Source organism: Penaeus japonicus, unplaced genomic scaffold, assembly GCF_977035675.1.
Source record: "Penaeus japonicus unplaced genomic scaffold, GWHDUDI00000001_assembly GWHDUDI00000033, whole genome shotgun sequence".
NCBI lineage: Eukaryota > Metazoa > Arthropoda > Malacostraca > Decapoda > Penaeidae > Penaeus > Penaeus japonicus.
Window position 1 is genome coordinate 9792695 of NW_028234435.1, and position 12500 is coordinate 9805194.

Genomic DNA, 12500 nt, shown 5'->3' on the forward strand with positions numbered 1-12500 from the left:
TATATATATTTATATATATATATATATATATACTTATATATATACATATACATATACATATGTATATATATACAATCTATGTATACATATATACATACACACACATATAAATATGAATATAAATATATATATATATATATACATATATATATATATATGTGTGTGTATGTGTGTGTGTGTGTGTGTGTGTGTGTGTGTGTATGTATGTATATGATCTCTACAGTTGTAATCCCAGTAGATCTCGTTTCTTATGTCGATTATGAACCTACCGTGCATGGAACACACATTATCAGATTGTGGCCTCATGTTTAGGAACAAATTTACAGTGACGATCTAAAATAGGGCCACCATTTGATAAAACAGTAAACAGTGATACCAGTCAGTGATTTAGATTTTCCATCATTTCCAAATATCTTTGTTTTTCGTTTTTTGTTTTAGTGATAGGTATGTGTTGGATAATCTAATCCATCATTAAGCTGATTTACAATACAACGCATTAAATAATAATAATAATGATAATAAAAGCAATAACAATCTTTAAGTTATAAAAGGTCATAGCTGACACCAGGTATGCGTGCTGTGATATCTATGATCATGATTATAATGACATCAGTATCCGAGCATGTGAATGGTATCTAATCACATCCGGTTATTCACATTTAAGTGACATGCATGTATCCTTTGTTATATCAATATCTTGTCATTTACTTCATTTTTTCTGCAATGCCTGAGATCTAACTCTCCCATATGATTCCCAAACATATTTTATTGGCGTGTATCAGTGATATCCAATAGCCACGTCTCCGCGCACTGACATCTAAACAGCCTTGAGACCCATGCTTATCAGTCTTCTAGCGAGGGAACCATTCGCGTGTTTCAACTAATTTCGCACTTTTTTAGAACTCCCTAACTCCTATTGTGAGAGTTTCCATTGTGTTTACCGCGTTATTGTCAAAGGGTTGCCTGAGAAAAGTCCATAAATTGACTTCATGCTTTATGTCCTTTCCGGTATGTCTCGTTAATATAAATTACAATGATCATTGTAACTTGATTATTCCTAATATCTTGCACACATACACACACAAATATGTATATGTATATATATATATATATATATATATATATGTCAAAATATCTTGTAGTGAATATTTACTTCGATACACATTATCTAATAGTAGGAGAAACGCCATGTTACACTGACGTCACAGAAAACATTTCTCGATATAGGAAATGAGAGTCTTGTCTGACATCATATCCATATTGACGCCAAAAGTAAGGCAATGATAGACACTTATCCTCAGCCCTGCACTACCTGACTTCCCATCACAGTCATGTAAAGATATGGTAACAATAACTATAATAACCTGATAATGATTATTATGGAAATTGTAAAGCTAATGGTAACAATATTAGATTGGTAATAGTGATCATAATAGCGGAAAGAGTAATAATCGAACTCCCTTAGCTATCATCTTTGCCCCTCACCTCTAAGTACGCTGTAATGATAAGATAGTTAAAAGAATTACCATAGCGTCCGTTTCAAAATTGCCATCACATAGCCTGCGAAACGTTACATAGGGATTCACGAGAATAATGCTTTCTCTAACAAGCGTCACTGACGACCGAATGAAGTGCTGATCCGGGAGAAGTTTTGTGTAGGTCAGCAAAAGTATCTGTAATTTCTATGTTTCTTCTTATTTAAATTCTGAGAAATACATTTGCATGCATGGTAGAAATGCAGTAAGATTTGACACGCGATAAGAATCCCCTCAGACACAACAGAGCACGCCCCCAGCAGATAACAACCATTAGGACCATTTCCAAGAACGTCTACAGAATACCTATGACGTAGATACCCATAGCTAAACGTCATATGGAATCGACATGGATAGATATATAAGGAAGGCGGTGTAGCTTCTGCTCATGACTCTGCTGCTCTGCGTACCAGAAGCAACATACAGCTTTTGCTACTCAAACAAAAACACTTGGAAATCATGGCAAGCCACAGCACACTGAGGACGAGTGTCACGTTCCTGATTGGCACAGTCCTGATGTTCCTGGTCTCGCTGTCCTGCTCGCTGCCTGTCCACTCCACGTCCTCGGATCAAGCAGTCATCGTCAACGGCACCCAAGTCACCATTACGGACATGGCAGACGTCTTCGTGTACTGCAGGGCACAAGTGTCCACCACGGACGACCTGCACCACTACAGGCTGGAGTGGCACGACTCCCAAGCACCAATTCCCTCCTGGAATAGCAACGTGGACGTCTTTTCTCTGGGCAGCGGCACCCACGTGCCTCACTCCTACCTGGTCTTCCACTACTTCAACGGCGTCAACAACGCTGGGACTTACACCTGCAACTTGTTCAAGGGAAGCGACCTCATCGAAACATCCAGCATCACCGTCTCGCGCTCTTCGGTCCTATAGTCATAAAATATCCGTTTAGTGAATCTCAAGATCATATTTATTGTTATTTTAGCTATTTATTGATGTCGCTGCTCTTTATTACGCATCTCTTTGTTAATGTCTACGTTGAATAAATCACCATGATAAATAAATTTTGTTACTGACCCTATCACCTCTCCCTCTCTTATACATACGTGTAAATACGTGTATATATGCATACATGTGTGTTAAAAAAAACAACGAAGGGAAAATAGAATGTAAACAGGATTACTAGGAACAATAACGAGTGTAACAATAATATTAATAGTAATATTCTTACTGTTAGGAAAAATAACCAGAAATATGATATTTTGATGGCAATAATGTTAGTGTTTCTGATGATTCTAATGATAATGATAATGCATTAGTGGTGACAATTATAATGAAGAAAATAACAATGATGATGGTAGAAGCAAGAATAGTGGTAGTAGTAAGGATAGTGATGATAACGATGATACTAATACTAATACTCATAATGATATAATAATGATGATAATGCTACGAATTATGACAATGATGATTATAATGACAACAATCATTACAACAATGATGTTGATAAGGATGATAATGGTAATAACAGGATAGCAGTTATAATGATGATAATGATAAAGATGATGGTAATAATGATGATAATTGGAATATCAACAATAATGATAATGATAACAATCAAATTAGTTATTTCGGTTAAAAAAGTATAAAAGAGATAGTATATAAAACGGAAATGTAAACAAACAAAATAACAATAGCAGTAATAAAAACAATAATAACAATAATAATTATGAATATGATAATGATAGTAGAGCTAAAGATAATAATGGTAATAATAATGATAATTATAGCAACACTGACAATGATAACAACAACAGCAGCAGCAATAACAACTAGAGAGAGAGAAAATGTTAAATATCGTCCTTACATACAGATAGCCAAGACAAAATATTTGATCTTATCTTTGTTACGCCGTTCCTCACCTATCGAAGAACTGATGTCATATCATCTTGTCATTGACATTCTTTTCAAAGCTTAGGGGATAAATGAATACCCAAGAGATTAAGGCTACTCAAGGGAATTAATTTCCCTCTGAGATATTACCTTTGCTCAGCGCCATCGCGGAATCTTACTCAGTCACGTAGCCCGGAGATGTTCTCTGTGGTATCAGCTGATAAGAAGGAAATCAGATCGGATATTTTTGGCTTTAGTGATTACTAACCATGTTGATAAGAATAGAAATAGTGCTAATTTTAGTTTTCTTCTATTAACAAAGATATTATTGAGGACTAAGATAGTAATACCGTAAGCAAGGCGAGACGTGAACAAAGATTTTAACAATGATTAAAATGTGATAATGATGTTGATAACAATAGCGGCAGTAGTAGAACGTCTAAGATTTCGTTTAAAAGCCTATAGATTCTGGACAGGATATTCGGCCGACTCGATTTTAGGGAATCTTTAGGCCGTGCCGGCCGTGAGGCCAAAAATGGCACTGGAGGATATATCCTTCACTCACTCATTCTTCCTACTTAAAGGAATAGGCTGTATGTCTTATATTTAGGATGCAACATGCCTTGACTTTTTAGTAGACGAAGTTGTATTTAACTCCGTGCGATTCTTAGAGTACAGAGTGATAGATTCGCTTTTGAACCGTATATTTGGTCCGTCTATGTATTGGTTGCACAGGAATTGGCATAATGAGAAATCATCAGACTTTCTACGTGTACCGTCCACTTCCATTCATTCTGCTACATTTGCAAAATTGTTGCCAGATATCCTGCAACTAGCTCTAAAAGGGTTAGATATAAGCCTTTTTTGTTATGAAATTTCTATTTCTAAATATCAACATAGATCTGTGGCACCTTCAGTCCGAAAGCCTATTTCGTATGCTGTATAAAATTTATCCTTGATTAAAACATCTTTTGCATTCCAAACAATTGCATACTTTCTTTACTAAGGTTTAACTATATTTATAACTATAACCATTCTTATGATATCAATAGCAGTAACAATAATAATGATAATGAGGTTAGCAATAAGAATAATCATCATCAATTGCAACAACAGTGGTTATGAATATGAGATTCCTGAGGAAACGGGTTGCTCTAATAAAAGCCGTTCACACAACACTAAGGAAAACACAGACAATGCACAGTATATGAAATAAGCTAAGTCACTAAAGGCACTAAACACTATATATATATATATATATATATATATATATATATATATATATATATATATATATATATATATATATATATATATATATATACATTTATATATGTATGTGTGTATGTATATACATATATATATATATATGTATATATATATATATATATATATATATATATATATATATATATATATATATATATATATATATATATATGTGTGTGTGTGTGTGTGTGTGTGTGTGTGTGTGTGTGTTTGTATGTGTGTGTATTCATATATATACATATTATGAAAGTATTTATGTTTAACGGACAACAGAGCATATGTCTGACCTGAGACACATGATCAAATTACAATGCACAGATGTGACCTTCTCAATTATCGGATTTCGTATATCTCCCAGGGATCGGGCAAAGACACGTTAAAGGCAGCACCTGCAACTTTAGCCCTTCTGGAAAATCTGGTCATTTCCCCATCATAGGAATATCACCCTCAAAGGCTGACCAGAGGGCGGACCTATGAATTACGATGACCCGAAGTCAGCCAATCAGGAAATCGCGACCTAAGCTGACACTTGGAACAGCCACGCCTATTTTCCTGTAGACGGGTCATCGCCCCGCCTAGCGAGCCGTCCTGAGATATACCGACGATAACGAAGACACACTCAGGGTCCTTGACCTCAATCGCCAACACCAACTACTCACACCTGCATCTACGATTGTGAACTAGTGCTAATCTCGATCCTTATTTCCAGAGTCATTTCTTGTTATATTTATATGTATATATATTATATCGTGTCATAATACTGAAGTTATACTATATTGTATCGTATCAGCAGCTGTGTTTGACACCAATCTTTTATTTTTCTATGTGTGGATATTAGAGTAATCTTATACCCATCACATAATCTGGTGGCAGCGGTGGGATAAGAACCTCACGTTTCTTTTTTCGCAATAATTGGTACGATAATTAGCTACGTACCACCATCGGGAACATTTTTTTCAGTGTCTCACAGCAACAGCGCATCAAGTTGACAGACAGGATGAAGACATAGGTAATGAAGGTTAGTTGCGACTAAGGTCGATATCCCTCATGTCATTTTTCTTACTCTTAATTGTTTTTCCCACCCTAGTGTTGTGCCTTGTGTTACCCACTTTTTTTTCTTTTTTCTTTCTAATTTCTCTACATTGTGAAGTGACCGGATTTCTTTCTCGCGCCTATTCATGAGTGAATTACGAAGTGGTAAATTGTTCAGAAATCTCAGGGAAACTACCGAAATTTTCTTCGGGTTGGATAGTGTACGTTCGCATTCTCCCTCCCGTCCCGTTTCCCAGTCATCTCTGACTCCCCACACTAACCCCTCAACAGCTAATTCCACCACTGACCCATCCTCTGACCTGACCCCAACCCACCCCCCCTTCTCAAACATGATGTTCCAACCTCATCAGACATTCAATATCGTTCAGAAATTTGATGGCTCGTCCATTCCGGTTAAAGATTTCTTGAAAAATGTTGAATCTATGATTATTCAAGGAGAAATGTCTAGAGATGACCCCTCTTTCGGCAATAAATGCGTAAACGCGGCTGAAACACGTTTAGAGCGTACCTCAGTGAAAGTACGAAACGCGATTAACGCCTCCAAAATATTGCCATCCGATTTGTGCAGTTGGAGTTATTTCAAGGATATATCTAGATCTTCGTTCAAATCCTTGGATGTAAGTCATCACATTCAGTTCGCGAGACTTATTCAATTAAAGCCTGCTTCCTTGTCCGAAGAAGACATTCGATACTTTATCAATCAGCTTCGGGTTCAAGTTTCAAAATGGGTTAAAAGTATCCCCCACAACCATGACTCCCACATAAAGTCCTTGTTTAACGACCATCACATCTCCTCCACGACGTATATGGTGAAATCTATCCTAGTTGCTTCTTTACCTACTTCTGTACAAGAGCAAGTTTGGGAACCCTGTGAAGATACTGATTTACCTAAGTTACCCGGCGAATTTGCCAAGTCACTCAGAGAGAAGGCTCCCACAGTATCCGTCAATGCAGGCGTTTCCACTACTAAGGCAAACACGACCACACAAGACAACACACCCCTGCGTAACACAAACAAACACAAACAACCAAACGACAAACCACAACGCACCCCTAACCCGCGGTTCCACAACCATGACACGAAAACACAACACTCAAGACAAACCTCCCCTCACAGATATAATACGGGACATAACACTCGCTTTCCCCCGTCATCTAACGCACCTCAGGTTCCCAGACGTAAACAACCTTGCGTCACGAATTGGGCACCAGACAGGGATCAGTGTTTCAACTGTTGTGCAATAGGTCACGGTGCGGAATCATGTTATTCTACTCTGTACTGCCCTTACCATGGCACGCGCTCGCATCCATGGGCCCACTGCTCGGCGTTCCCAGACCAGGTGAGTCAAACATACAAATTGCTGCAACAACGCCAAGCAAACTGCCATTTTTTAGGGAAAAGCCAAAAACACCCAGACACGGCAACACTACAAGCACAATACCGGTAACACATCACATTGTCTCAACTAGTTGCATCCCTAATGATATCACTCAGCCGCCATTGCTTCCATCTATATTAAATGACAAGCCTGCATATTTCTTAGACACCGGATCTTCTTGTTCTGTGGTCTCGTTGAATACCTTGTGGAATTTTGAATTATCATTAGATTTGCAACCGAGTCAAACCACCATTTGTGGGATAACAGGAGATAAGGTATCAGCTTTAGGCAGCAAAGTCCTTAACATTTCTCTTGGTAGTGAAATTTTTGCTCACAAGTTTGTCGTAGTAGAATCTAATTTTATTCCAGGACACCTTTTGTTGGGTCATGATTTCTTATACCGTACAGGAATTTCCGTCCATCCTCAGAGTAATAGCATTACTTTTAATGGTCAGAATTACCTGTTAAGGACTCCCTCTTGCCTATGGACGCATGCCGACCCCTTCACACCCGCAATGACAATCTATGAAGTCGCACATAACCAAAATCACACCATGACAACACCTCACTTTCCTCTCCTCCCCACCACCCCCCTACCCCTCCCACCCGCCCTCGCTTCACCTCTCCTCTCGCCGCGCGCTCCCTCTCCCCGGCTCCGATACCGGCACCCGCATCACGCAAACCTTCGCGCTCAAAACACGTTGACGACTGCGAAATCTTGGACCGCTAATGATAATGCTCCCAAGTTTATTGCTAGTGCTACCACTACTATTCCGGCATTTCATGATCTACTGATAGACGTTTCTTGTCCTTCGGCAAATGGTACTGCTTTGATATTACTTGATAATATACGAGTAAAAGGTTGTGCAACATTACCTTCCTTGTATAATATTACTGATATTAGATGTCAGGTGCATGTATTTAATCTTACCCCGGCCCCATTGACTATTAACGCTGGTGTACCTGTAATATCTTATGAATTCACAGACTTGCCTATCTGCGAATTTGATATACCTGTTCCCTCCCCTGTTTTTTCTGCAACATCATCTACCCCTGATGAGCTGAGCTCTGATCATGTTCTGAAGCAAAATTTAGATTTTCATGAAAGATATATTATTTTGAATACCTTATTTAAAGAGTTTCCAAGCATACTGCCAACCAAGGACCGTCCTATCGGAAAAACAACATTGCTTCAACACTCCATTACCCTCGAGCCTGATGCTAAGCCTTCATACATGCCGAGTTATAAGATCCCTCATTCAAAGCGACAGGCCTTGGAAAAGGAGGTTAAAACAATGTTAGACATGAATCTTATTCAACCAAGCAATTCACCCTGGGCCTCCCCCCTCCTCCTTGTTCCAAAGAAGGATAATACTTTCCGCCCAGTGGTCGACTATCGCAAGTTGAATAAAGTAACAGTGCCAGAACCATTCCCAATTCCTAATCTTAGATTGTTGTTGCAAGACATTGGCTCTAATAATATGATTTTTTCAACTACTGACCTTGCTAAAGGGTTCCTGCAAGTTCCTATGGCTCCTGAATGCGTACCATATACGGCTTTCTCGATTCATATGGGACACTTTGAATTTTTAGTATGCCCTTTTGGCCTTCGCAATTCCCCTCTCACATTTAGCAGATTAATGTCTCTTATACTATCAGGATTAATTAATGATCAGGTCCTCGTGTATTTAGATGATATTTTAATTTGCTCACCCTCCCTCTCTGAACACGAGAATAAATTGCGTCAGGTTTTCAATAGGCTATCAACTGCAGGATTAACTATTCAACCTAGCAAGTGTCAGTTCTTCAAATCTAAGTTAGAATTCTTAGGCCATACCTTGTCATCTAAAGGTATTGCACCTAATGATTCAAAAGTTAAAGCCATTGCCGACTTTCCAACACCTAAGAACCAGAAGGAATTGAAATAATTTTTAGGCCTTTCAGGTTTTTACAGGCCGTTCATTCAAGGTTACGGGTCCATCGCGACCCCGCTTACTCATCTCCTTAAAAAGGATTCTACTTGGCAGTGGACAGACGAGGAAAAAGCCGCATTTACAACTCTTAAATCGCGACTAATTAAGGCTCCACTCTTAGCCTTCCCCGATTTCAGTTTGCCTTTTGTCCTCACCACTGATGCCTCAAACTCGGGCTCGGAGCAGTATTCCACCAGAAGCATAGCCATTCTGGAAAAACGCAACCCATTGCTTTTGCAAGTCACGCCCTTAATTCAGCGGAGAAACGCTATCACACGACGGACCGTGAACTACTCAGTATCACTTGGGCCCTCCGTCACTTTCGAGAGCTAATCTTGGGATATCAGATAGAAGTACACACTGATCATTCCCCCCTCACGTCCATATTTAAGGGTAGGGACCCTCATGGACGACGCACCCGCGCAATTGAAATTCTTGCAGAGTTTGACGTCACCATTGTTTATTTACCCGGGAAACAAAATGTCGTTGCCGACGCGCTATCACGCACTCCTCTCTCTGACGCTCACAACCTGCCTGAATCTAGCTCCTCGCCCACCTTTGCCTCCCGCAAGGTGAAATTCTCTGACATTGCACCGATCTTGGTAAATACTACCGCGCCTACCGTTGAGGATCCTTCGGAGGACGAGATCCGGCCTGCACATGTTAGTGGTCGCCGTTCCGACCCCATTCATTCTATTACCGCCCCGGTCTTGGCTGCCCCAGCCGTACCTCCCATAAACCCACCCACGGAGGACGAGATCCGGATAGCACAACGGAATGATAATCTGTATGGCCCCTTAATTCAAGCTTTAGAAAGGAATGAAAGACCTCCCCCTAGCAGACATGTTCGAGTAAGTCAACTTTACCTCGATGCTAACGGTCTACTTTGCTACAAGTCTCGATATAGGTCAAGAAAGCTCAAGGCATCTTGTAAGCTTGTAGTTATTCCTGAATCTCTTGAAGGTCGAATCCTTCCTCTTTTCCATGAGTCGAAAGAAGCTGCACACTGTGGTAAGTATAAGGCAATTCACTTAGCTCAGCAATGCTTCTTCTTCCCACACCTTATTAGCAAAGTTGCTAAGCATGTTCAGTCTTGTAAGCAATGCCCATATTACAAGGGAAATACCAATGACCCAGCCCTTGCATTGAAATATGACATTCCAGACTTTCCTTTCCAGGTCTCTTGCGACACATTGTCAGGTTTTCTACCTTCTCGCAATGGAAATCGTTATATTTTTGTCGTCATTGATAACTTCACTCGTTTTTGTGAACTCGTCCCCGTGCCCAACAAATCAGCAAATGTTGTTGCACATGCTTTTCATGACTTCTGTCATAGATATTCAGCTCCAATGTATTTTTCAACTGATAACGGGACTGAATTTCATAACAAAGTCATGGATAAGTTATGTGATATCATGAATGTAACTCGTGTTAACATTCTCCCTTACCGCCCACAAAGTAATAGTATTATAGAAAGGCTCAACTCCTTCATCCTCTCATTAATGAGATCGCTTGTTGATGCGACATCGGACACATGGGATGAATCACTATTGACAATCCAGTCTTGTATTAATAGTACATTCCATTCTTCTTTAGGTGATACCCCACATTTTCTTTTATATGGAATGGATAAAAGACTACCCTATGACCTCTTTGATGAAGGTCAAGTTCCTTCATATAATGATAATTATGCTGAGTATCTTCTAAATAGAAACAAGTCCATTTTTCAGATCACAAAGAAGCATTTGACTAATTCCAGAGATAAAATACTGTCATTTCAACACAAAGTGGCCCGCCACAAGGACATTGAAGTTGGAGCACTAGTATTTAGAAAAGTCAATCAACAACTCTATATTAAGTCAAAGCTTGCTCCTAGATTTGAAGGTTCATTTAGAGTAATTAGTGTAAAGAACAACAAGGCCTACATTAAATGCATACAGTCAGGTGAACAATTTTGGTCTCATTTCGACGTCCTAAAGCTTGCTCACAAGTACTATTCTACCCCGGCCGACGAACACTAATTGATTTCTATCTTCCAGATTTTACTACTCTTGGGCTTATCATTCTTCACTTTAAACACACAACATTCACTCATCCTAAAATCCCTTCACAGCCAGGCTATTTCCTTCCCACCAGCAGATTTCTTAGATAACTGTGCAAAGACCACTCCTCGCACATTTGTTTGCACTTCATCGCCTCTGGCACTTGACACAAACATGCCATCTTGCTCCAGGGCACTCATTACAAACCATAACATTATAGGTCAGTGCACATTCTCTGAAATCCGTGGTTCGGTTAGGCCGTTTCTTCTCTCATTTCCCGACATTACCCTATTATTTTACTTCAAGGCTACTACAACTATATATAACCCTGATGCTATTCTACAAGGTACTTTTGTTCTTCCAGCCTCATGTGAACTAACTTCCTTATCCTTATTTATTCCAGCCACCCATACCTATACAAGGAAGATTGCAATGAATACCTCCTGTTAACGCCGATGACGGCGTTAAAGGACGTAAATAGAGATAGATAGGAAAAGGAACGTTAACGAAAGATAGAAGAAAGAGAAAAGAGATAAAAGAGAAGAAGAGAACAAAAAACTCACAGACACCACTCCATACGGAACCAATAGCCGCTCTTAGGGGCCTCGACGGACAAACATACTAATGCTCTCCATATGGGTTAATTCAGATGAATACTGCTTCGCTGTACTCGAACCCTTTCCAGCCGAAGTGTTGACGCGCATTGAAAGCTGGTGCCATCGAGCGACCCCACGCAGCAAACCGCACCACATGGCCCACATTCATCACATAAGATATGTTTATCTATCGCGGACAGTACTCTCTTGTTCCCGTGCTGACAAACCCATGATAGGCCGTGAAGGACCACATACGCAGAGTGAAGAAATTCGCATTGAAACAGTATAGAACGCCACACCATCGTGAGAGGACGTGGACGACCTGTAAGATAAGAATAGCCACAAAGGACGGCGTCTGTTCCGCAATGTGTATGTATTTAGTGGTAACAGAGATCTAGTTTAAGTGATCTATATCAACTTGTAACAGAGATCTAGTTTAAGTGATCTATATCAACTTTATATCCTTGTTTAGTATAATAACACGCTGTGTATGTATTTAGTGATAACAGAGATCTAGTTTAAGTGATCTATATTAATTTGATAACCCTGTTTAGTATAATAACACGTATTACACAATTGTAAATGTTAAAGGATTATTGTGACAGATTATACCAATGTTGATTGTAACCATGTAACATATTTCAGGTTTGACCACTATCAATAAACTCGAGTGAGTGCTACACAGCGGTATCAGTCGTCCTTACATTAATTGAACAGCCGCAATGGCTCATGCGGCAACACCTCCTACCTGCAACCCATGTCGGCATCATTGCCATCCTATAATATTTCTCTTCCTAGT

General features: G+C 39.5%; 1 protein-coding gene across 1 annotated transcript; it reads left to right on the forward strand.

The window, feature by feature from the left end:
- Positions 1 to 1627: 1627 nt before the first annotated feature.
- LOC147467791 (uncharacterized) lies at positions 1628 to 2507 on the forward strand. Its single transcript, XM_086556608.1, has one exon. The coding sequence runs from the start codon at positions 1995 to 1997 to the stop codon at positions 2427 to 2429; it is 435 nt and encodes a 144-aa protein (XP_086412734.1). The 5' UTR covers positions 1628 to 1994; the 3' UTR covers positions 2430 to 2507.
- Positions 2508 to 12500: the final 9993 nt, after the last annotated feature.

What these genes read in the sequence shown, in the direction of transcription:
- LOC147467791 (XM_086556608.1), top strand. Translation starts at nt 1,995, where the DNA reads ATGGCAAGCCACAGCACACTGAGGACGAGTGTCACGTTCCTGATTGGC.